Source organism: Triturus cristatus, chromosome 8 (genome assembly GCF_964204655.1).
Source record: "Triturus cristatus chromosome 8, aTriCri1.1, whole genome shotgun sequence".
In the NCBI taxonomy this organism is placed as follows: domain Eukaryota; kingdom Metazoa; phylum Chordata; class Amphibia; order Caudata; family Salamandridae; genus Triturus; species Triturus cristatus.
This window is the reverse complement of record NC_140591.1, coordinates 1,653,911,639-1,653,938,902: the sequence shown is the minus strand read 5'-3', so window position 1 is coordinate 1,653,938,902 and position 27,264 is coordinate 1,653,911,639. Positions and strand designations below refer to the sequence as shown.

The following is a 27,264-nucleotide window of genomic DNA, read 5'->3' as shown; positions in this document are numbered from 1 at the left end:
GACGTATCTTGCCATCAGGAACTCCTTACAGTAGGGGGGGGTCAGGGCTACGGACCAGGGCAGAAGGCTGCGATGGACGCAGGTCAATGGTGAGGCCTTTTATAGATCCCTTTTAAAAGAAGGCGAGCAGATCATCCTAAAGTGTTTAGATTTAGAAGTTTAGATTTAGAAGTGGAAGGGGTGGAATTAGTGGAGGCTTTCAAGGGCATCGCACAAATAGTTTATAGCTTGTTGAGAGCCCACGCCAACAAGGCCAAAACAGACAACCCTAGATGGTTTGATCCTCAATGCTCACAAGCCTTGAGAGAGCTGAAAGATGCTTTAAAGACCCTTCCAAGAAACAGGGACCGGATGGCACTTTGCCGGAAAAACTACAAGCTAGCTGTCAAGGGAAGAAAAGGAAAATTACAATGACAAGCATAGAAAGATCTGACATAGTTAATGGCACTAAAGGACTCTACCGCCTTTTGGAGAGTCATAAATAGGCCCTGTTTTCATGATTCCAATAAACCTGCGCTCTGTAATAATATCCTGCCTGAGCAATGGCATGATCACTTTAAAGGTCTTTATAATTATCAACATAGCGGGGATCAGTTGCAGGAGCTGAATAGGGATCAGAATAGGGATCAGAGTACACACCCATTACAATTCTCACTGGGCGAGGCAAAAATAGGAATCGAAGGTCTGACAAGAAATAAGGCCCCAGGCCCAGACGGGATTCCACCTGACCTTTTCATAAGCAATGTCGACCTTTGGGCGCCAATCCTGACTAGGGTGATAAACGCAGCAGTGGACACAGTAATGCCAGCATCTTGGTCCACAGCTACAATTGTCTCTATTTTTAAAAAAGGTAATAAGGACACTCCCCAATGTTACCGGCCAATCTCTCTCATTGATGTGTCAGCAAAGGTATTAGGGCGGGTGGTTTTAAGCCGGCTGACAGATTGGGCCGAGGAGCACCATGTTATAACTGGTCTCCAATTTGGCTTTAGGCCAGGGAAATCCACCACTGATTAGTGCCTTAACCTATACCTCATCTCAGCCAAATACACAGTGGTCAGTCCAGGGACGATGTATCTGGCATTCATGGATCTGACCGCGGCCTTTGACAATTGAGGGAAGTTATGGGCAATCATGGGCGGGCTCGGGTGGACCCGGGGCTCATTAACATCTTAACATTTTTGCATCTGAATACCACTGCCGCTGTCAGATACAGTCAGGATGGAAAAACATCAGAACCCTTTAGATGCTCTAGTGGGGTCAGGCAGGGTTGCATATTAGCTCCCTTTATGTTCACGCTATATATAAACGGTATTGACCAGGTATTAATTACCCTACATGTAGACACCCCCAGGATAGGCACCCCCGGGATTCCCGTTTTGCTTTACGCAGACGATGCAGGACTACTTGCCCGCACCCCAAAAGGCCTACAGCTCTTAATAGATCACTTTGTGTCATTTATGGAGAACCTGGATTTGTTCCCCAATCTTACCAAATACTATGTTATGGAAGTGGGGAAAAAACAGGTAAATCCTATGATTACAAAATTGGATCTCATCGTTTAGGAAAGGTACACACTTTGTCATATCTGGGGATTTCATTTGATGGTCGATTAAATTTTAAATATTTATTAGAAGAGAAATGTCGAGTAATGACTAAATGCACTGGATCAATAATGAGTTTCGCACAAAGGCTAGGACGTTGGTCTCCAGAACAGATTCTGAGATTATATAGCTCCATGTGTTGTGCTAAAGTGCTATACAGAAGTGAGGTATGGGGATTTATTAAGGCTACCCAACTGCAAATAGAAGAGAACACATACCTCTGACATCTGCTAAAGGTTCCCCAGAGCACTGCAGCTCATATTGTCCACGAAGAATTGGGTGTTTGACACATCACCGATAGGATGGCAGTCAAACCCCTAGTATGTTGGATAAAGATCTTGGCAAATGAGGAGGTGGCCCTAAGCAGGCAGGTCATAGTAGACTGTCTCTCTCTTGACCATGGGCTAAAAATCCCCTGGCTAAAATATGTGAAGGAGTCATTTGAGGAATTGGGATGTGCAGAACTATTCATTAACCCTTCCAAAATGAGCATGCAGGATAAGGCCCCGGTCAAGGATCGGTTCTTTAAGTGTGCTTCGTTGCTTTGGGAACACAGAGAGCTGGCCAAACCGTTGGTGAGAGAACATTTAACAGTTAAAAGCACTGAGGGCATCGAACCATACCTGTCCTGTTAAAGTAGTGCTCACAACAGATTTTTAATGACAAGGTTCAGGCTAAACCTTTTGCACCATGTATTAGCAGAGTCGGCAGGGTTTACATTGTCAACAGAGCTGATGGGGCCCTGTGACTGCGACTACAGGTCTCCACAGGACACCCTTCACTTCGTATTATTATGTCCATTTTATACACACCCCAGAAGTCTTTTCCTAAAGGGTATCTTAAAGAAAATTAAATTTAAACAAGCGTGGGTGGCTTTGCTATTTTTAAAATTGACCCCAGACACTTTTACGCTGTTTTGTATCACCACATTTTTTTAAGGGCTGCTTTTAGACCAAGGGCTACAAAGGGCAGTGGCAGCCCATCGATCCCCTACCTGCTATTCTTTTATATTGTCTGAATAAGGGTTCCCTTGTCTTACATTTGATAACTTTTTAACTTTGGTGTCTATAGGCTCAAACCGAGTTTAAAGATGAATTAGACTGCTGAGGGATAGCCTATATGTAACATATATATTTTTATCTATTTATTGAAATTGTATTATGTAGAACCCTGTTTGATGGATTGTTTTTTTTAAACTTGTACCTGTAAAATTCTCTTTTTTTTTATATGTTGTCTCTTTTATGGTATTTTTATATGCGGAGTAAAGATTGTTTAAAAAAAAAAAAAAGAAAAAAGCTGTATAGAATCTTTAATAACTCTGCTAAATCTTTCAACTTCACCATTCCCGCCTGGATGATAAATTGACGTGACCTTGTGTTGAATCCCACTGTGTTTAAGAAAATCCTCAACTAAAACACTCTTAAATTGAACACCATTGTCAGTTAAAATTCTCTTGGGAAGGCCAGCTCTCTGAAATAGTTCATCCATGTGATGGAGCAGGTAGTGCAGAATTTTGTATACCTCCTCTATTTTTGCATAAAAATACTAATTATATAATCTTTTAATTATAATATTATTAAACGAGTGTTGCAGGTATCATAATCAACATTATTAATACTAAAATACACATGGCATTTGCTAATTGCATGGCTAAATAACTCTTATAACTAAAATCTGTACGCATATTAACAATAGTATATGTAATAATAGAATACTGTATGATATATTTTGCTTTGTGATGTTGCACCCTTTTGGAGGATCGAATAAGGTGAATATGATTGCTTTAAATGTCGCTATATGCTAGATAAATACAAGCACTTAGAGGGATTAGCAAGGCGTTAACATTAGGATCACCATTTCCATGAATTAATTATTCTTTTGTTTTTGTTTTGTTTAAGTTGGCGTCTGGGCCTAAATCCAATATGGCCACACGCAGAAGTGGCCACTGTCTCATGAGGCGCGAAGTGAGCTGCGCATGTACAAGAGATCTCCTAAACCTCGTAGCGACCTTTACACAAACTGTCCCCGGTCAAGGAGACGAAACGGGACACTCGCCAAGACACGGGAACAATCAACCTTACAGTAAACCGGAACAAGCCGATACTTCGCTAACCAATGACCTCACCCCTTGAACTGTACTGAAAATCTTGGAATATTGGTCGTACGAGCTCAACCAGCCAATCACAACTGCTCTAAAGTTTAAATTTGTATCTTCTATGACCTGTTTTATTATAAAAAGGCTAGTAGAATAGGGAGGGGACAGCGGATGATGATCTCACTTTCTTTCATTCATCATTTTTCCACGTTCGTTGTGACGCCTTTTCTGAAGATCCAGATGCTGCCCGACCGCTTGATGACTGCAAACTTTTTTCAAAAATCCACGGGCTATGATATATGCTTGCACGATTTCTAGTCCTTTGTTAAATTGGGACTGTAGCGTGCTGGGCAGAGGACTTTGAGCTTTGGCCTGCTTTTTGGACAATTTAATACAAATTTTGGTTATGCAGAGCCAATGAATTATAGGACTTCAAATAGCCAAATTAGGTAAATATGATGTTCTGCGATTTATTTAAATTGATCTAAAACTCTAAACTTTGACGAGACAAATGCAAATAATAATCATTATGAAAATGTAGATAAATAGATATTGATTAACAAGAAATATGAGATTGTGGTTTCCTTGAGGGAAATAAGGATTCTGAGTCTTAAATTGTGTTTTAGCTGGTTCTAAATCACCATCAACCAATCCAACTAAAATGGTCCATTGACCAGGTGGGTGGAGTGCCTTGATGTTTGAGACTAGGGATCTATAGGCGAAGGATATTAACGTATATTTTGTAAAATAACTTTTCTCTCCCTATAGGTTATATAAGATATTTCCTCCCCACATGTCTAGCGCTTGAATTACTCATCCCTCCTGTGTGTGCAGACTCCTGAGAGAGACGTATGAGTGTTGGTGTTATGGGCCCCACCAATGATTGTGTGTGTGAATGAGCTAGTGTGACGTCGGGTCTGTGACGCAGAAAGGGCATCGGTAAATGTTGCTCCCCATTTCCCAGTCTCGCGCTGGATCACATGAATTCCAAAACACTGTGGGAATCAGCACGTTCCACTACCTTGATTTCCGGACACTAAGAAAAATAATCTACAGCAACCAGAATAAATTGATTGCGTTAATTTCTGACAAAAGGACCAGTAATGGTGAAACCTAAGGTTTCCCATGCCATATCAGGGCAGGGAACAGGAGACAGGGAAGGTGTGACTAATTTCTGAGCTTTATCAGAATTCAAACACAACAAGCATCGCCACACAACCCTATTTACCTTGGTATCCCCCCCGACTACCAATTCATTTCTCTCACATGTTTTTTGCTCTTAAAAATTCCCAAATGTCCCTCATGACACATATGTATTATACTCACTCTTAAGTCCTTAGGAGGGACACTCTTTCCTCCATGTAAAATGTTGTCACCAACCAGGTAACATTCTTCATGAACTTCCAAGAATTATTTCAATTCCTTACACAAGGATTTTTTATCGGGCCATCCTTGGGTCACACAAGCCCTGACTTTGGTTAAAACCTCATCTTTGGCTACTGACTCATTCCATTCCACAAAGCCTAAAGCTGGATCCCCATGTGTGATATCAGTCCAAGCAACTTGTATAACCTCCACAGTTTCTGTGAAGGATTCTAAGGGTAGAGGTAACCTACTCAAACAATCAGCAATCTGATTATTTACTCCTGGGATATAGCACAAAGTGTATCTGTAGTCAAGCAATTGAACTGACTTTCTAGCAATCCTGGGTGTGGCCTTGAGAAAACCTTCAGATGACGAAACTTTGATTAAGGCTTGTGGTCACATCTTAATTCTACATGGAAACCCCAGATAATATTTCTGAAATGTTCATGACCCCAAACTACTGCCAAGGTCTCCCTTTCAATAACTGAATAACTCTCTTCCACAGGAGAAAACACCCTGGAAGAATGAGCCACAGTCCTCTCTCTGCCATTAGCTTCCTTCTGTGACAATACTGCACCCAGACCCCTGTTGCTTGCGTCTGTGGTAATGATACAAGGTAGTTCAGGATTAAAAACAACCAACTCTTTAGCATTACATAATTCATTCTTCAAACTTGTGAAATCATTTTGTAAACAATCAGACCACACAAACAAGGACCTGTTCTTCAACAATTGTCTTAGATTGTGAGTCTTGTCTGATACATTTTGAATACATTTACTATAACATTCCACAAGCCCTAAAAAATACCTCAGTTCATCCTTACTTGAAGGAGAAGGGGCATCCTTAATGGCATTCATTAAATTCATTTTAGGTTTAATACCATCTTCAGATATTTCGTGCCCCAAGTAGTCTAAAGATTGAACACCAAATTTACATTTAGATAGTTCAGCTATCAAACCTTTCTCTCGCAGTTTACCAAACACAGCACAAAGTCTCTCATCATGTACATTCTTCATCTCACCCATGATTAGGATATCGTCCTGAAAAAAGAGAATCTCAGGCATACCCACAAATAACTTATTCATGAGTTTTTGGAAGACGGCAGCCGCCGATGCTAGTCCAAAGGGCATTTGTAAGAAACGGTAACAACCTTGAGGTGTCATAAATGTAGTCAAACATTTGCTATCATCATGCAACACAACTTGGTGATAAGCTGATGTCAGGTCAATCACAGAAAAACATTTCATGTTCTTTGTGAGAGATATCAGCTCATTGATTTTAGGTAGGGGTAATCTCTCAAATACAAAATTTTCATTGAGAGATCTCAAATCAATGCATAAACTGATATTTCTGTTGGCCTTTCGTGCTACGACCAAAGGTGCAACTCATTCTGAAGCTTCAACTTCTTCTATTATACCTCCATCCAACAAGCGTTTTAATTCTTTGGTGACGTCTTCTCTAACAACCCATGGTATGTCCCTTGATTTATAGACCTTAGTTTAAGTATCCTTTTTAAGGATAATTTTGTGAACATAACTGTTGGACTTGGCCCTTTTTGCAGGGTCATCCCTGAACTTTTTGCCTTCCTCCTATATTTTTTCTGACCTGTTGGCTGTTTTATGACTCTGGGCACTTTACCTCTGCTGACCAGTGCTAAAGTGCATATGCTCTCCCTATTGTAAATTGATGTATGAATTAGTGATTCCATGATTGGCTGGTTTGGTTTACCTGAGTGCCCAGGGCTGGTAATCCAAATGTTGCTGGTGGGCTTGCAGCACTGGTTGTGCCACCCACAGAAGCAGCCTGTAAAAGTGTGTCTAAGGCATGCCATTGCAGAGTCTGTGTGCAGTCTAGTACTGCCATGCTGACTGGGCAAGTGCACCCACTTGCCATTCCCTAAACCTTCCCTTTTCTTCATATCAGACACCCCTATGGTAGGCCCAAGGGCAGGGCGCATTGTAAGTATAAGGTAGGACATGCCCTGGTGTGTGTGGCATGTCCTAATCGTGAATTACAGCCATTTCCGTTTTTCACTATTGCAAGGCTACCAGTTCCCCTTAGGCCAGTATGGGCAGTTTGATTATTACATCTTATAATCCTAACTGACTCAGGGAACCTGGTAGAAATTCGAGTTTAGTATGCCTAAACTCAGAATGATAAAACACATCTTTTAGTGAAGTTGGTTTTAACATTCTGTGTTTGAAAATACCACTTTTAGAAAGTAGGTATTTTCTTGTCTAACTATCCAAGCCTGCCTCTGCTAGGTTGTGTATTCCTTGTCTGGAGTTTGAGTGACAGGGGGCTGGGGAATTCCCGGAGACAGGGTGAGTCAGCACAGGACTAAATAGAGAGATCTCCATGTAGATGGGTGGGAGGAGCTGCACCTGGGACCTGAATAGGGCTGTGCTTTCCCTCCACAATGCTGGCTCCACCTCCTGTGGTGCGTCTGATGTCTCTGCCCTGCACTGTGAAAGGAAAGAAGGAGTCATGTCAACAAAGTGCTCCAGGACGGACCAGAACTGGTTTGGACTAAGCAAAGGCCTCTCTGCCTTCAGAGAACAAAGAGAAACTGTGTTTAAAAAGGGGACCCAGACCCCAGGACTTTAGATCACTTTGGGAACAAGAAGAAACCTTTGCTGAGGAGAGGAACCAGAAGAAACTGAGGAGAGACTATCCCTAAGCTGAAGTGCTGCTTGGGGGATTGGCCTGCAGTGATTGCCTGACTGCCAAAGAAAGGAGAAAGGAACTTTGTGTGGACTTTTATTCAACTTGTGAAGGATCTCCAAGGGCTTGAGAAAAGAGCTTGCCTCCTGCTGAAGTCTCAGGGACAACAGACTTCAACCACCAGCTCCCCAAGAGTTCTTTGGAAGTGCCTGCAGCTGTATTTGGGCCTTCTGAAGGACTGCGTGTCGCAAGGAGCTGGAATCGTGACTCACGAAGAAGAAGCGTGTCGCCGTCGCAGCCGCTGCCGTCACATCACTGAACAAGGGTGTCGCTGCTGTAGCTGTCGTATTGCAACGCATCACAAGAAACGTCTCGCAACACCGAAGAAGCGTGCTGCCATCGCAGCCGCTGCCGTCGCATAACTGAACAAGGGTGTCGCCGCTGTAGCTGTCACATTGCATCGCATCACAAGAAACGTCTCGCAACACCGAAAAAGCGTGTCGCCGTCGCAGCCGTTGCAGTCGCATCACTGAACAAGGGTGTCGCCGCTGTAGCTGTCGCTTTGCACCGCATCACAAGAAACGTCTCACAACACCGAAGAAGCGTGTCGCCGTCGCAGCCGCTGCTGTCGCATCACTGAACAAGGGTGTCGCCGCTGTAGCTGTCGCATTGCACCGCATCACAAGAAGCACCTCGCATCCATGGAGAAGCGTGCCGCTGCCGCAGCCGCTGTCGTTGCATCACTGAACAAGGGTGTCACCGCTGCAGCTGTCGCATCGAGCCGAAGCGTCTCGCGTCATCGGAGGAGAGTGTCACCGCCAAAGCCGCTGTCGTCGCATCACTGAACAAGGGTGCCGCCTCTGCAGCTGTTGCTTCGAGTCGAGACGTCTCGCAACATCGGAGAAGCGTGTCGCATCAAGAAGAAAGCACCATCTTTGTTTCTTTGCACCAGATCTTCAACGCATCACCGTCCTTGCATGTAAGGACCTACCGCATCACCTTCCCTGCAACACTTTCGTTGTAGAAGTGTTACGCATCTTAAGGTACATTGAACTCAAAGTGTTGCATTTACCATCTAAAGAGAACTAAGCTAATTCTACCATTTTAAGTACAGTATTGTGGATTTTTGTCGTTTGTGGTCTTGTGTTAAATCTATATAAAGAATACTTATTTTTAATATACAACTGGTGTGGTGTCCATCTGTAGTGTTGTCACTTGATTACTGTATGTGTTCACAAATGCTTTACACACTGCCTCAGAGATAAGCCTGTCTGCTCGTGCCAAGCTACCAAGGGGGTGTGCAGGGGTTATTTTAGGAGTGTACTCCCTTACCCTGATTAGACGCAAGGGTACCTATTTGGACAAAGGTACCTATCTCTGCCAACTAGAGACCCCCAAATCTAACAATAACATTCTAGCTTACCAACCTTGTAAAAGAAAATGTCAGAAAACTCCTCTTTGAATTTCAAGTGATAAGGCTCACTATGATCTAGCACCATTACTTGCTATGGACCATTGGGATTCAAAATGATGTTTAGATTTCTTTGGTCTATCCACCCTAAAAATGAGGGTCCTTCAAGAGCGACGTACAATTTACTTTAAACTCAAATTTAAGTTCTCTGTAACCTAAGAGAGCAATTTTCTCACCTGTGAAGCATTCAGGTGTCACATCAGGAGGCATTACAGATTGACCAAGAAGATGTATAACATTCTTTTCCCACTGAACCTTATCAATGATGGTGTAAGGAGACCCTGAAATGGCCACTATGAGCATTTGTACCCCACCAAGATGTATTGAACAAACAGGTTTAGACTTGCATTGTAAACCTAAGAGGTTCACATTGTCAGAAATCCCTAAAACAAAATCAATATCTTTAGATTGTTCTTCTCCATGAGATGAGTCTGAATTTGAATCTGTAATCAAAGGGAATGGATCACTTGTAGCTGTCACCAGGGTTCAGGTGCTTGTTTCCTATCATTGGTAAACTCTTCCCTTGCACCGAATGGAATAAAGTCAAGTCCAGGCAGCAAGAGGAATTCTTTAATTTTTACTTATTCACATCACTTGAGCACATCTCACTGAATAATAAAAAAAAAAAATCCCTGATCACTGCTGAAACATCCAGTGGTTCCCTCCAGGACGGAGGAAGCATGGAAAGAACCCTATGATGATGCTGTCACGTATTTAAAATCAAGGCGGAGAACCAAGATATACCGCCCCTTAACCATCTTACGTGAATGAGGGTTCTTTACCAATGATAGGAAACAAGCACCTGAGCCCTGGTGACAGCTACAAGTGATCCATTCCCTTTGATTACAAATAACTAGCCGGAAGCTGAATGGATCACAGCTCCTTCTATCTGGCCCCACAATGATTAAAATATATCTGAATTTGAATCATCATCATCATAATTAAAGTAACATTTTTCTTATTACCTTTTTTGCCCCTACAAACCTTAGCAAAATGACCAATTAAGCCACATTCTGCACACTTGTTTTTTTGCCGGACATTTCTTAAAATAAGCAAGATGATTCTTACTACCACATCTATAATACTTCAACTCCTTGTTTAAATTCTCCTTGCCAATAGCTGTACGCAAAATGGCAACCTTATTTTTGCAATTACTACTAACTTTAGTTATAATAGGTTTCTCATTTTTTTTCGGCACGCTAGATATTGCTTTAGCACACTTATTAGTTACTTCAGCCTTTTTAACTAAAGCCACAACATCAGCTAATGGAGCTTCCCCATGAATCCAAATAAGTTCTTGAATATGTTCATTGGTCACAAACAAAATGATCTGGTCTCGAATGAATTTGTCTTTTAAGGAATCAAATCTGCATGTTAAGGCTAATTTCTTTAGATCGGAAACAAATTCTTCAATAGGTTCCAGTTTTCCTTGTTTTCTATCAAAGAACTTGCGGCAACTTATGGCTATGCATACTGAAGTGTAATAATATTTTTCTAAATCTTCTAGAGGATGAAGAAAAAGGTTTGTGTCATCAGTAGAACAAACTTTTTTCTCTAGTGCATTGTATACTTTCAACCCTGAGGACCAAGGGAATGTAGTAAAATCTGTTCTTCTTGCTTTGGGATAATTCTTCCTCATTATCTTCCAATGTTTCAATATAGTTGAGAAAGTATTCCCTCTATTCTAGCCATTTGATGGGAGGATCCCCTATTGTAGAACGAAATGGCTGAGGAGGTGTTAGAGAAAAGGTTTGAGAAGCACACATGGTGGAAGCACAGACTGGTCCTACTGATGATACACCCAATAAGTGGAGGGCTAGATACTTTGAAATGTTGCTTTGAGAAGGAGCGAGTATGTCACATTTCTGGAAAATGGCAGGCGGAGTATTGAATTTAAGGAGCAGAAGTAATTGGTAAAACATATGAAGTGGTGTGCCTGTCACCGTAAATGACAGGCAGAGTAGGTGACATTACAGTACAAAAGAAATCGCAGAACCGTATGAAATGGTGTGCCTGTCACTGTAAATGACAGGCAGAGCTGGTAAAAGTGTACGAAAGAAAAGGTAATACCTTGTATAATGGTGTGCCTGTCACCATAGAATGAATCGCTGAGTAAAATCCTTCGAAGTAGTAGGTGTGCCTGTCACCGTTGAAAACAGGCGGGAAAATGCATGCTTTCTGAAGATCCAAGATGGCCACTTACATGATGCGACATTGCGTTAGACGTACTTTGGGCTATTACGTAGAAGCTTGGAAGCGCAGCAGTGCTCGTGAAGGAGTAGAACGTCGGAGCAATTCAAAAGACAGCAGCGAAGCACATTCTAAATGAGGCCGTTGAGCTGGCAAATGGCAGGGGAGTGAAAATTAACACAAAGTAAGCAAAACTAAATTGCCGTGTTAGAGGCACACGTTGGGGGGGGGCTGACCTCCGAAGTAGTAAAACGGTACTCACAGTAAAGGAGAAGTGAACACGCTAAGAATGAGGTGGAGCAGTTGTGCTCATTGTAGAGATGTGTGCCGTAGGTGGAGGGGTGCACACAGGTTCTTCTGACACATTAGGTTCTAAGTGTCATCAATGAAGGCATAACAGTGAGCATTCAAGCATATGCATAACAGAGTAACTTTAGCAACATGAAAAGATAGAAAATACATTGGATTCAATACAACAGGCAGACTGGTGAAAGCTAAAATGATGGTGGTGCTGCCCGCTGCTCATACATGCTACAAAACATCCTTTGCCCCATACCCAGGTGAATATTTTGGGCATTGGATTCTATACTGATAGATCTCTACTGGGCAGGCCATCGCAGCAGAGTGGCGCTTGCCACACTGAATCGTATCTATGAGGGTAGTGGACTCAAGGCACCAAGACAAGAGCTCTACTACTATGCTGCTCAACTGCAGCACGCCACAAGATTGTTTGCTGAAGGGGACAACTGGGAGAAGAGACTACTCCAAGATAGAGTACCGGTTACTGACTTGCCATCCCTACATTTGGAGGGCACGGGTACCTCTGACACGGTGCCATATGTGGTCAGGCAGACCTCGCGCATTTGTCAAACATCGAATCTTGAAGCATGCTCCATTTTATAGGGAGTTATCGGTCTGGGATATTGCGCCGGTCAGGAGGTTGATGTCCAATATGTCATATTGGGCGTGGCAGCAGGGGGGCTGCAGCATGCTTGCGGATTTTGACCCTGCCACCAGGTAGGTCGCTCCCCTCACCGCCACGCAGCCCCTGTGTGTGCCTGCATCTCGCTGCCGCTCGTAAACACTGTGTCCTGACTACTGCTTCTCTGCTTGGGCCCCCTTGCCTTCTGTGACCACTGTGCCCGTCTGTTCCGTGCTGCACCCTTGATTTGTTTGCGCCCACTGCCCCTGCCACCTTTTGCCTTCTGTGACCACTGTGCCCTTGTTCCGTGCTGTACCCTTGATTTTGTTTGTGCCCACTGCCCCTGCCACCTTTTGCCTTCTGTGACCAATGTGCCCTTTGTTCCGTGCTGCACCCTTGATTTGTTTGCGCCCACTGCCCCTGCCACCTTTTGCCTTCTGTGACCACTGTGCCCTTGTTCCGTGCTGTACCCTTGATTTTGTTTGTGCCCACTGCCCCTGCCACCTTTTGCCTTCTGTGACCAATGTGCCCTTTGTTCCGTGCTGTACCCGTGATTTTATTTGTGCCCACTGCCCCTGCCACCTTTTTCCTTCTGTACCCACTGAGCCCGTTATTTTTTTTCCTTAGGACCCCCTCTCCTCGGTCCCGTTGCCTTCGTGTCCCCCGCTGCTCATTTCCCGCCGCTGCGTCCCTGCGGCCCCGCCCCCTTGTTTCCCATTGGCCGCCCCGCTCCCACCTCCCAGCTGCTCCTCCCTCCCTCTCCCCCTCATATGGAGGCTGCGCAGCGGTAGAGAGAGCGACCTTTGACCCTGCCACCAGGTAGGTCGCTCCCCTCACCGCCACGCAGCCCCCTGTGTGTGCCTGCATCTCGCTGCCGCTCGTAAGCACTGTGTCCTGACTACTGCTTCTCTGCCTGGGCCCCCTAGCCTTCTGTGACAACTGTGCCCGTCTGTTCCGCGCTGCACCCTTGATTTGTTTGCGCCCACTGCCCCTGCCACCTTTTGCCTTCTGTGACCACTGTGCCCTTGTTCCGTGCTGTACCCTTGATTTTGTTTGTGCCCACTGCCCCTGCCACCTTTTGCCTTCTGTGACCACTGAGCCCGTTATTTTTTTTCCTTAGGACCCCCTCTCCTCGGTCCCGTTGCCTCCGTGTCCCCCGCTGCTCATTTCCCGCCGCTGCGTCCCTGCGGCCCCGCCCCCTTGTTTCCCATTGGCCGCCCCGCTCCCACCTCCCAGCTGCTCCTCCCTCCCTCTCCCCCTCATATGGAGGCCGCGCAGCGGTAGAGAGAGCGACCTTTGACCCTGCCACCAGGTAGGTCGCTCCCCTCACCGCCACGCAGCCCCCTGTGTGTGCCTGCATCTCGCTGCCGCTCGTAAGCACTGTGTCCTGACTACTGCTTCTCTGCCTGGGCCCCCTTGCCTTCTGTGACCACTGTGCCCGTCTGTTCCGCACTGCACCCTTGATTTGTTTGCGCCTACTGCCCCTGCCACCTTTTGCCTTCTGTGACCACTGTGCCCTTGTTCCGTGCTGTACCCTTGATTTTGTTTGTGCCCACTGCCCCTGCCACCTTTTGCCTTCTGTGACCACTGTGCCCTTTGTTCCGTGCTGTACCCGTGATTTTATTTGTGCCCACTGCCCCTGCCACCTTTTTCCTTCTGTACCCACTGAGCCCGTTATTTTTTTTCCTTAGGACCCCCTCTCCTCGGTCCCGTTGCCTCCGTGTCCCCCACTGCTCATTTCCCGCCGCTGCGTCCCTGCGGCCCCGCCCCCTTGTTTCCCATTGGCCGCCCCGCTCCCACCTCCCAGCTGCTCCTCCCTCCCTCTCCCCCTCATATGGAGGCCGCGCTGCGGCCGCGCGCAGCGGGCGGGCCGCTGGCGCGCCAAGGGCGCGCCTAAGGCAAGCCCGTCTGCGCCCGTCCGCGGCCGTACCGCGCCCAGCGCCAGGACCCCTGGCCCCGGTAGACGCCAGCCCACACGACGGACCTACGACGCAACAACCCTCAACACACTCAAACCCACCCGGAACCCCGCCTGCTACCAAGTCACCCCGAAACGCACCCACGGACCCTTCACCTGCCAGGCCTGCAACTTCACCTGCCTCCGGACCTGCATCGCACCCACCAAGCCGAAAACCAGCAACGACCACCTCAAGTGCATCCTGCTCAACACCCGCTCCATCCACAGACACGCCGTCGAACTCTGGAACCTCCTCGACACAACATCGCCAGACGTCGCCTTCCTCACAGAAACCTGGATGAACGCCTAATCAGCGCCCGACATCGCCACAGCCATCCCGGAGGGATACAAGATCTCCCGGAGGGACCGCATCAACCAGACTGGAGGTGGCATCGCCATCGTACACAAGAACACCATCCGCATCACGACCAACTCCGACGACACCTTCACCGCCGCCGAACACCTCCACTTCCAGATACACTCTGACCCAAAGACGACCCTCAGAGGCACCCTCATCTACAGACCCCCGGGACCTCGCACACAATCCAGCGAAGACATCGCAGACTTCATCAGCCCACACGCCCTCGCCTCTGCTGACTACATCCTCCTAGGGGACCTCAACTTCCACCTGGAGAACAACAAGGACTGCAACACCACTACCCTGCTGGACAACCTCGCCAACCTCGGACTCAAGCAACTGGTGAACACCCCCACCCACTATGCCGGCCACACGCTCGACCCCGTCTTCTCATCCAGCAAACACATCTCCTTCAGCCACGCCACCGGACTTCATTGGACTGGCCACAGCTGCGTCCACTTCAGCTTCAGAAAAACCACGACCCACCACCACCCGCAACAGGTTCCTCGCCGGAGCTGGAGCAAGATCACTGCCGAGCAGCTCACCACCTCCCTCAGCCGGAACCCTCCCGCCAGCACAACGGACCCTAACGAAGCAGCCAGCAACCTCACACAGTGGCTGACCGCCTGCGCCAACGACCTCGCACCACTGAAGAACCCTCCCTGCAAACCCGGCAGCAAGAAAGCCCCCTGGTTCACCGACGAACTCAAGGACTCCAAGAAAAACTGCCGAACCCTCCAGAAAGCCTGGCGCCACGACCAGACCACAGACAACATGACCGCCCTCAAGCACGCCACCCGCAGCCACCACCAGCTGATCCGCACCACCAAGAAGACAGCATACAAAGAAAGACTGGACAACAACGCCCACAACAGCAAGTAACTATTTAGCATCATCAAAGAGCTCTCCAACCCCAGCGCTGAAAACAATGACATCACTCCCTCACAAGACCTCTGCGACTCTCTCGCCTCGTTCTTCCACCGCAAGATCGCCGACATACACAACAGCTTCGGCGCACCAACCACACACCCAACCGCCGCACCTACACCCTCCACCACCACCCTCGGCGCCTGGACCCCGGTCAGCACCAAAGACACCACCTGCACGATGAACACCATCCACTTCGGATCACCAACCGACCCCTGCCCCCACCACGTCTTCAACAAGGCCGACTCCATCATCGCACCCCAACTACGGGACATCATCAACACCTCCTTCCACACCGCCACCTTCCCGGAGAGCTGGAAGCACGCCGAGCTCAGCGCCCTCCTAAAGAAACCTACAGCGGACCCCACCGACCTCAAGAACTCTCTCCTCCCTTTCCCTGCCAAAGTCATCGAGAAGACCGTCAACAGACAGCTCGCCGCCTTCCTCGAGACAAACGGATCCCTCGACCCATCGCAGTCCGGCTTTCGAGCCAACCACAGCACCGAGACCGCACTGATCGCAGCCACCGACGACATCAGATCCCTGCTCGACAACGGGGAAACAGCGGCCCTCATCCTCCTGGACCTCTCTGCAGCGTTCAACACTGTCTGCCACCGCACCCTAGTACAACGCCTCAGCAACATCGGGATCCAAGAGAAGGCACTGAAGTGGATCATCTCGTTCCTCGCCGGAAGAACTCAGAGAGTCCGTCTCCTCCCGTTCAGATCCGAGGCCACCGAAGTCATCTGCGGCGTACCACAAGGATCATCCCTCAGCCCAACCCTCTTCAACGTCTACATGAGCCCCCTCGCAGCCATCGCATGCCAACACAACCTCAACATCATCTCCTACGCCGACAACACCCAGCTGATCCTCTCCCTCACCAACGACCCCGACACTGCCAGAACCAGCCTCAAGGAAGGGATGAAAGACGTCGCCGAATGGATGAAGAACAGCCGCCTGAAATTGAACTCAGACAAGACGGAAGTCCTCATCCTGGGTTCATCGCCCTCCGCCTGGGACGACTCCTGGTGGCCACCTGCCCTGGGCGCCACTCCCAAGCCAACGGACCACGCACGCAACCTGGGCTTCATTCTGGACTCCGCCCTCTCGATGACCAGACAAGTCAACGCCGTCTCATCATCATGCTTCAACACCCTACGCATGCTCCGTAAGATCTTCCGATGGATCCCCACCCAAACCAGGAAGACGGTCACCCAGGCACTCGTCCCCAGCCGACTGGACTACGGAAACACCCTCTACGTCGGAACCACAGCCAAACTTCAGAAAAGACTCCAACGCATCCAGAACGCCTCTGCACGACTCGTCCTGGACATCCCCCGACACAGCCACATCTCCGGCCACCTGAGAGACCTGCACTGGCTCCCCGTCAGCAAGAGGATCACGTTCAGACTCCTCACCCACGCACACAAGGCTCTCCATGACCTGGGCCCCAAGTACCTCAACAGCCGCCTGACCTTCTACACGCCCACCCGCCAGCTACGATTGACCAGCTTCGCCCTCGCCGCCGTACCACGCATCCACAGAGCCACCACCGGAGGAAGATCCTTCTCCTACCTGGCAGCCAAGACCTGGAACTCCCTCCCCATCCACCTTCGGCTGACCAAGGACCATCTCTCCTTCAGGAAGCAACTCAAGACCTGGCTCTTCGAGCAGTAACGGACCCCTCTCCCCCTAGCGCCTTGAAACCCTCTGGGTGAGTAGCGCGCTATACAAATGCTATGATTGATTGATTGATTGATTGATTTGTACCCCGGAGAGAGCTTCATCACATTCAAACAGGCCTGTGGTGATTTTGGACTGGGACAGGAACAATACCTACAATACGCTGGATTAACCAATATATTCAAAGAAATATGGGCAATGCATCCATTGATCCCACAGTCTACACAGACATTAGACATCTTTCTCACATGCGGGGCTGGGAGGTGCACTATATCAATGTATAGGGCCATGAGGGCAGACGCCATTGCTCCCCCCAGGGGCATTTGCCACCTGGAACGCAGACCTGGAGGTGCCTCTGGAAGACAAGGACTGGAGGAGGGTGGACACACTTACGCGCACGATTTCCTGTAATGCCCGCTTCTGGTTAGTCCACTACAACTACACACATCACACATACATGACCCCAGAGAGATTACATTGCATGGCCCCCAATAGGTCAAATTCCTGCCCCAGGTGCCGTAAAGAATGGGCCAATTTCTTGCATTTGATTTGGGATACCCCGAGGTCAGTAGCGTCTGGTTGGAAGTAGTGGAGCAGATCAGAGGCAGCGTTAATAGACGAGTGCACTTGACACCCACTGACTGTCTGCTGGGGTTAATATGAAAACCTAAAAAGCAAAGTAAAATGGCGTATAGGCTCCAGCAACAACTATTGGTGCTAGCAAGGCATAGAATCGCAATTGGTTGGATGGGGGTGCAGGCACCTGAGATCCCGGTGTGGATCAGAGATGTGCGGGAATGGATGCTGGTTGAGGAGATGCACATGAAAAGGTGTCGTAGACATGAGAAATTAGAGGATGATTTAAGGGTCTGTAGGGAGCTTTGTTATGAACTACTGGCCAACGGCCTCCAGGCAGGCTCCCAAACCACATCTGCAGGGACTATCCATGCAAGTGCTGAAGGGGAGGGGGATTAAATGTCTTTGCACCTGGGTACAGTTCTTGGAGGGGGGGGGATGGGGGGGATTGCGGATGAACCAATGCATGGGACTGTAACCAATATGATGTAAGTTTTCACAATTCTAACAGCGGACTTCGTAATGCACACCTGTATTATGTTATTATGTAAAACTTTAAATCAAGTTAAAAATAAATTGTGATACCTTTTGAATGAATGTTGCATTCCTTGTATTAAGAAATCTGCTGAAATTGAGAATTTTTTCTAATACGGGTATGAAAAGCGAGAGGGGCTCTGGTTAACAGTGCAAATCCTTCCTTCCTCACAATGGGGTGGACACTGTCTTTACTTCTCCAACTTTTGAAGTTGGCCACCATATATACACACAACAAAAGGGACATTCCTAAACACCTTTTTCTGTTTCTAATAGCTTGTATGTTTTGGGAATTGTCACCGTGCTTCCCCTACATCCTTTTATTTTCTACAACGTGCTGCTAGTGCTTGTTTCACCGGTTGTTACGGTGCTGCTTTCCACTACTGTGCCACGGAAGTTGCTGGAATGGTGACTGTCCTTTGGAGAGGGAACCTTTGCAATACCCAAGCCCTCCCACCAATTCTGTGGGATTGGTATTGGCCTCTGAGATGCTAGAGAGTGGTGAATGGGGGCTCTCATAAAGACATTAACATTGAAAATGCCAATAGCGGTCGGATTGCTGAGACTGTTTCACTTTGCCAAAGCTTGTTTTAAAAAAAGAGTGCCCCGCATCTTTTTTTCTTTTTTCAAGGCATTGATTTTAACAGCCAGAGGTCCTTGTTTTATACTACATAAAGAGCAATTCTTTCACTGGTGTTTTATCTTACACCATTCATCATAAAAAGTATTCTGCGAGGAAACATCATTGCTCAAGGGATGATATTGTAGATGACAAAAGGTGTAAGGAGGATAAGACTGCACCTATTCCTGCTGCTGGGGGTTTTGAGTTCTCTAAGGTCAAATGCATTATTTAATTGCTTCCTTATCTGAGGCCCCTTAGAAATCAAAGTCTATCCCCAGTACCCACTATTCTCCTTCATATCACACTTCTACGCTGTCATCAGTGAATAGTTTGTCATCAACCTCCCTTTCCACTTGGCCTTCCCCTGAAAATGAGGAGGACGATATTCAGGTTACTGAATCTACACATAAGACCAAGTTTATTCAAAAGTCTGAACTTTCACCTTTATTGAGTATTTGCAAGATAATAATTATGTTCCTTTGTAAGATGAGATATTGAGTACTAGTTCTAAACTGGTTATAACAGTTGCAGTTAGACCCATGACTTGCCTGATGATAAACAAGGAGATTATGGATTTGTTACTAAGAGAGTGGAGAAATCTGGAAAGAGCAGATCTTTCAAAATATCTTTGTGTCTACACATCCTTTAGTATAAGAAAAAAGGATATGGAAATTCCTGCATATATTAAAATTGACCCGATGTTGATTAACAAACATGTTATTTACCTATGATAATGTCTTATCTGGTAGCGACTCTATCTAGCTGCAGATTCCTTACTTTAGAATATTCCCCATGAGCATTGCCCCAGCGTGCCTCTTTTCAACGGGGAGCCAAGGGAGGTCTTGCATGTGTTGGGGGATGTGGTCTTGTCGTAGGTATACTCAGGACGAGTCTGACTACGGCGTTCTGGACGGTCTGGAGTTTGTGGAGTAGAGATTTGTTGATTCCGGCATAGAGGGCATTCCCATAGTCCAGTCTGCTGGTTATGAGTGCTTCGATGACACTCTTTCTGGACTCGGGGGGGGGGGGAGGGGGGGGTATCCATTGAAGGTTTTGCAGAGTTATACTGAGGATGTTGAAGCACGTGGAAGATACAGCGTTGATCTGTCGGTTCACGGAGATACCCCAGTGCACTGATGCCAGTTTCTTTCACAACTTTTTACGCCAGGAGAGCGGAGCTGCGAAGAACACTGACCATTGGTGTGTGGAACAAGGGCCCTGAAAAGTGTGTAGACCTGTACCAATAAATCCTTTTGCAGAGGAGGGAGGATGGGTGGGTATAGAGTCTCTACCAGATAAGGCGTTACCAAAGGTAAGTAACATGTTAACCCTTTCCGTGCTCATGACGGAACCACTCCGTCATGAGCCACGGGTGCGCTGTGCTCATGAGGGAGTGGTTCCATCATGCTGCGGCCATTGGCGGCCACTCCGCCCACGCGGCGCTAATTCCCCGCCTGTGCGGGCGATTAGTGCAGTGGGCGGAGACGTGACGGAACCACTCCGTCATGAGCACAGCTCACCCGTGACTCGTGACGGAGTGGTTCCGTCACGAGCACAGCGCCACCGCAACTGCCCCCAAACCCCCCCAGCGCCGCAGAGGAATTCCTGCCGCGGCGAAGGGTTTAGTCTGATAGATACTCCGAACCGCAGATTCCTTACCTTAGAATAAATACCCAAGCAATACCTCTCCAGAGGTGGTGTTAAATACAGACAGGCAGCTGTGCACCCCTGCTACCAGTAAGGGCAATAATACTGTTACTCCAAAGCATGACAAACCACTAAATCATAAAACAATATAATGGAGCACTCCAACAATTTGTTAAAATACCCTATTTGGGGACAAATAAGCAGAAAGGTCAGCCTTTAAGTCTAAGGCCATGTAATATATTTTCAACATCGTTAATGTGTTTGCGTACTTCCAACCAAGTACATGATCAGCAGACATGTTTCATCCCCAATGGGGTTTTCAAGGCGTGTGACTACAAACTGTATTTTTTATTCCTGTAACAATAACAGATGAAGTAAAATGATATAGGTCCCACAGTATGAGTTTCTTTTAGGTGGTCTTTCTTGTGGCCTATTGGACTGTTGGATTCTTCCTAATAACAAATGTAGTTGCCTTCATTTGTTTCACATCAATATTTTCAAGCTCACAACGATGTGATGTTGCTATTCAGTCATGGGTGACACCGGTGTAGAGAGCTCTGACAAGCTCTGTCTTGTCCTTCTCAAGAGGAGGTGGGTTTGCAAACTTAATTTAGACTAGGAAGTCCTGCAGGACGAAACGGGCAAAGTGCCCATCCCAACTGACCTGACCCTTAAGGCAGTAGTGCTTGGTGAACGTATGCAGTGAGGCCCACGTTTCTGCCTGGCATATGCCTAGGACCAAAACAGTGCTGTGCCACCGCAGTGGTCACTGCCTTTGCTCTGGTGGAATGAGCAAGCAAAACCTCTGAGGGTTGCTTCTTGGCAAATGCATAGCAGAACATAATCAGTCAAGCACAGTGAGAGGAGAACCACTTACTATGTTTGGTTAACGAGTTGTTGCACATTTTAGTCTTGACAGTAAATTACTTGCAGAAAGCGCAGAGGCTTGTCCACTAAACCAGACCCCCTCCCTATCTGCCTGCTCCCTAAATCCATGCTGGTCACTAGATTAAAATACAGTTGAAATTGAAATAGTAGGTGCTCATGGGAATGATAAAACCAGTGGAAAGATGGGCATGATCAGCCCCCAAAATAAATTATTGATAAATTTGAAATGAGCATGAAAAACAACCATGGCACATTACCTGCTGCTCCACCTCGCTGGCACACTTCTGTTTAGACTCCAATAATTTGGCTAATTCATCAACCCTAGAAAGAGAGAGGAGGGAATGAGTAAGCAGAGTCCTGGGGGGAAATATGAGGCCAACACAAAAGAGAACGAAGAGTGTAAGAGTAAGCCATGTCATAACCACTGCACCAATCCTAAGGAGAAGGAAGGTAACTGCCAACTCTCTAGAAATGGAAGAGGTAAACAAAAGCACTGCCATGAAGGCTTACCACTCTGCCAACCTTACGGAGAAGGAAAAAGTGAATAGTAAGCAATGTCTTATCCCCTTTGAAAACATAAAGAGATGAAGGTGGGTAAGAAAAAGCAATGCCATAACCATTCTTCCAACCAGAAAGAAAGAGAAGGTAAGGTTAAAAAACACAATAACTGCTTTACCAACCAAAAAGAAAGAGAAGGTAAGGCTAAGCAATGCCATAACCACTCTACCAACCAAAAAGAAAGAGACAGTAAGACTAAGCAATTCAATAACTGCTCTACCAACCAGAAAGAAAGAGAAATTAAGGCTAAGCAATGCCATAACCACTCTACCAACCAGAAAGAAAGAGAAGGTAAGATGATCTAACAACCAAAAAACCAGAGAAGGTAAGACTAAGCAATGCCATAACTGCACTACAACCCAGAAAGAAAGAGACTGGCAAGGCTACGCAATTCCATAACTGTTTTACCTACTAGAAAGAAGGAGAAGGTAAGGCTAAACAATGCCATAACCGCTCTACAAACCAGAGAGAACGAGAAGGTAAAGCTAAGCAACACCATAACTGCTCTACTAACCAGAAAGAACGACAAGGTAAGTCTAAGCAATGCCATACCAACTCCACCAACTAGAAATAAAGAGTAGGTAAGGTTAAGCAATGCCATAACTGCTCTACCAACCAGAAAGAAAGAGAAGGTAGGCCAGGCAATGCAATAGCAACTCTACCAACCAGAAAGAAAGAGAGGGTAAAGCTAAGCAACACCATAACTGATCTACCACCAAGAGGGAAAGAGAAGGTAAGGCTAAGCAATACCATAACCGCTCTGCAAACCAGAAAGAAAGAGATGGTAAGTCTAAGCAATGCCATAACTGCTCTACAAACCAGAAAGAAAGAGATGGTAAGTCCAAGCAATGCCATAATGACTCTACCAATCAGATAGAAAGATAAGGTAAGATGATCTAAAAACCAGAAAGCAAAAGAAGATAAGACTAAGCAATTCCATAACCTCTCTACTAACCAGAAAGCAAGAGCAGGTAAGGCTAATCAATGCCATAACTGCTCTACCAACAAGAAAGAAATAGAAGGTATGGCTAAACAATGCAATAATCGCTCTACCCACCAGAAAGATAGAGAAGGTAAGGATAAGCAATGCCATAACCTCTCTACAAACAAGAAAGAAATAGAAGGTAAGGCTAAGCAATGCCATAACCAGTCTGTGAGAGGCTGACCTGATAAAAGATGTCCACCAATGTAAGTGGGCACCCTGCACCAGTCCAAACAATCCTTATGGTGATTTAAGAGGTCTTTGACAACCTTAGAAAGCTCTATAAGTGGCAGCTCTGCGAGCAGCTTTCAGGCTTAGTCCAGAAGGAGTGTAAAGCATCTTGTTTCACCAGAATGCAATCTTATAGGTATAGATTAAGTGAAAAAGAACCACACAAGGCATTTAGAAAAATATGTATTTATTATATAATACTAACTAACACATACAGATATTTCCTACCCGAAGATATGCACAATGGACCCAATACTTTGCATAGAAATCACATCAATAGCACAAAAAACACAGTGGACCCCAGGGTGGGATCAAACCATATACTAAGAAAGTGGTATAAGAACCACGACTCGTGTCAAGACAATGTCAAGAGGACGTAGATTTGCTGGGGACCCAAGGAACCACCCAGGTAAGTAGATAGAGATCCCACGGAGAGCGTGTGCAGTGTGAGAACCCGACCGCGTTCTCCGTACAAATCAACGTGTAAGTCGCATTTGCAATTTTAAAGATTAAGGACCCTTTCCTGTGGACCCTGAAGAAACCCAGTGGAAGACAGAAGGTTGGAGAACCACCTCACCCGTGGATAACCTAGTACCCTTGTTAGCTACACCAGGGAAGCCGGGTGCATAGATGTGAAGTGGTGTCGGAAACCGCTGTCGAACCCAATGGAGGACCTCAGGAAAGTGCCTCTGCTGGAGAAGCAGAAAGTGTCTGGTGGAATCTGAAGGTGGATTCTAGTTGAGAAGTACCTGCAAGCAGAGGGGACAGAGCCTATATCACTCAGGAGTGACCCAGAGCCCTGGAAGACGAATGCCCACCGATGTTGGGAGTTGAAGGAGAGTCGACGATGACCTTGACTCTGCGGCTGTGGGTGAACAGTCTAAATATCGAGTTTTTAATTTCGACCTACAATAATATCGAGTTGGTAATATTGTAGGGACACAACCCACAACGGTACTAAAACGCATAATTTACTTAAAAAGAAATTACTAACGTCTAAACATTTTATACATATATTCTAAAACTAGTACAATAATTAACCTGACCTGAAGGTAAGAAATATTGTTTTTGTTAATTACGAAGGTATTAACGTCGATAGCAAAAATATCGATGTTACTAATATCAATATTTATAATAGTGTTATGTATTTTATTATGTATTTCATATATTTGTGTTTCTATTTTTTGTTAATTATTGTACTAGTTTTAGAATATATGTATAAAATGTTTAGACGTTAGTAATTTCTTTTTAAGTAAATTATGCGTTTTAGTACCGTTGTGGGTTTATAGGGGAATAGGGTGGGAAGTAATTTAAATATAGTAAATTAATTTAAAAAAACTTAGGAATTAGTAAATATTTTTAAGTAAATTTAGCGTTTTGGTTCTGTAATTGTAATTAAGTAATTATTTATTTTTGTTTATTAGTATTGATAATTAATGTAATGTTAAATAATTATTAATTGGTAATTATTTTTTATTAATTGGTATTACATTTTTATTAATTGATTAATTGGTAACTGTATTAATTTATTATTGAAGTGTGTTGTGAGTTTTTCAGGGCAATAGGGTGGGAAGTAATTTAATTGTAATTAAGTAATTATTTATTTTATTGTTGAGTATTGATAATTAATTTATTGTTAATCAATTATGAATTGGTAATAACTTTTTTAATAATTAATATTTTTTTGTTTTGGGAATTAATTTATTGTTCATGAATTGGTAAATCATTTTGATATAATTGAATTTATTAGTATTTATCAACAATTTGGTGCCGATTCCGATCCGTTAAAAAAAATTACCATACGACTCGTATCCTTATTTTTTTACGTACGAATCGTACAAGTCCCGTACAAACGGCGAAGTGCGATTCGTACGGTAAAAATACATACGAATCGTATCGGGAAAAGTCTACGAGACGTCCCCGGACAGTTTTACGTACGAGTCGTAAAACTGAAGTCCGAGCGCACAAGTCCGATCCGTACCGGCGTCCCGAATACACAAGCGTATGGAAAACGACCCGTACGGATCGAACTTTGTACGACCCCTACCCCGAGTAAACTTGAGCCCGGGGTACGAGTCGTACGGCCCCCCCAGACTCCCCCCACCCGTGCATGTCCGCGCCGTACCCCAGCACACGCGTATGTACGCGCCGTACCCCAGCACCCGCGTATGTCTGCGCCGTACCCCAGGCGTACCCCCCCACCCGCATATGTATGCGCCGTACCCCAGGTGTACCACAATCCTCACGTATGTACGGCGCGTACATACGCGGGTGCTGGGGTACGGCGCGGACATACACGGGTGCTGGGGTACGGCACGTACATATATGCGGGTGCTGGGGTACGGCGCGGACATACGCGGGTGCTGGGGTACAGCGTGTACATACGCGGGTGGGGGGGTACGCCTGGGGTACGGCACGGACATACGCACTGTCGGCCTATGTACGGTGCGTACCCCAACAGCGCGTATGTCCGCACCGTACATATGCAATGTTGTGGTACGCACCGTACATGATGACAAGTATGATGTGGTTGATGGCGTGTACGTCGCGTACCGGGCCCCCTTTTCGTCGTGCATTGCAGCGTACTTGGCTTTTCCGGCACTTTTTGGCTCCTCTAAAAAAATTGCCGTGCAGAGTGCTGTTGGTACGATTCCTACTTGCTGGTCAGTAAAACGCTGCCTGACTCCATACGGACGTCACGTACGCGATGTCCCGGATCAGAATTGTGGGTATTTTTTCGCCGTACGGTGTTTTGTATGATTCGGAAGGAAATGGTATTTCTGTACGAATCGTACTTGCTGGTTTGTAAGGTGGATTTCCCGGGTACGAGTCGTACGGAGAATAAGCTCCGTACGACCATTCGTTCCCGGGTTTTACAGGATCGGAATCGGCACCTTTATTGTTAATTAATTATGAATCGCTAAATATTTTTTAATAATTATTGTTTTTTGGTATTGAAAATTAATTATTTGTTATTTAATTATTATTGGGTAATTAAGGCTTAATAATTATTATGTAATTGTATTTGTCATCAATTTAATTGTTAATTAATTATTAATTGGTCATTATTTTTAAGTAATTATTTATTGGTATTGTTAATTAATTTATTGTTATTTAATAATGTAATTATTATTTATTTCCACTTTCCCTGCTGTTGCACTCTCTGTAGTAGGAATAGTAATTTTTAACCCTACGCTATCCAACACTTTGCCTACTGTTGCACTCTCTGAAGTTGGAATAGTCATTTTTACCCCTACACTATTAAACACTTTCCGTGCTGATGCACTCTGTGGAGTTGGAATAGTAATTTTTACCACTACGCTATCCAACACTTTCCCTATTTTTGCACTCTCTGGAGTGGGAATAGTTTTAATTAATGTAGTGTATAATTTATTTTAAAAAATTGTTTTAATTTGTTATATATATTTTTTATAGTTTTATTTATATTATTGTTGTATGTGTATGTATATATTTATAATTTATAAAATGTTTTTAACAATTAATAAGTTACTACAATAATTAATTGGAAATATTATTAGGTAAGTATATATATTATATTTTATATGTTTTTTTTACATTATGGGGCCAATTCCGATCCTGTATTTTTTTTTCCCGTACGACTCGTATCCGTAAATTTTTCCATACGAATTGTACAAGTCCCGTCCGACCCATGAAGTACGATTCGTATGTGAAAAATACATACGGATCTGCCCTATCCGTACGAATCAGATCGGGAAAAGTTGTACGAGACGGACCCGGACACTTTTCCGTACGAAGCCTAAAAATACAGTCCGACCGTACAAGTACGATCCGGACCAGCTTTCCGATTTACGAATTGTACGGAAAACGTTCCGTACACGGGGAATGACTTGTACATATGCAATGTCGGTGTACGCACCGTACATACGCAATGGCGGTTTACGCACCGTACATAGCAATGTCGGTGTACGCACCGTACATAGGCAATGGCGGTGTACGCACCGTACA

At 45.6% G+C, this 27,264-nt stretch overlaps 1 protein-coding gene across 3 annotated transcripts in view; it reads right to left on the bottom strand.

Moving 5' to 3' along the window:
• Positions 1–27,264, bottom strand: part of LOC146808495 (transient receptor potential cation channel subfamily M member 2-like) — a 1,799,999-nt gene that overhangs the window by 185,625 nt on the left and 1,587,110 nt on the right. For all 3 annotated transcript variants that reach the window (XM_085623580.1, XM_085623581.1, XM_085623582.1), the window contains one exon: positions 21,764–21,827. In XM_085623580.1, the coding sequence (XP_085479706.1) occupies positions 21,764–21,827 (64 nt within the window). The remainder of the gene's footprint in view (positions 1–21,763; positions 21,828–27,264) is intronic.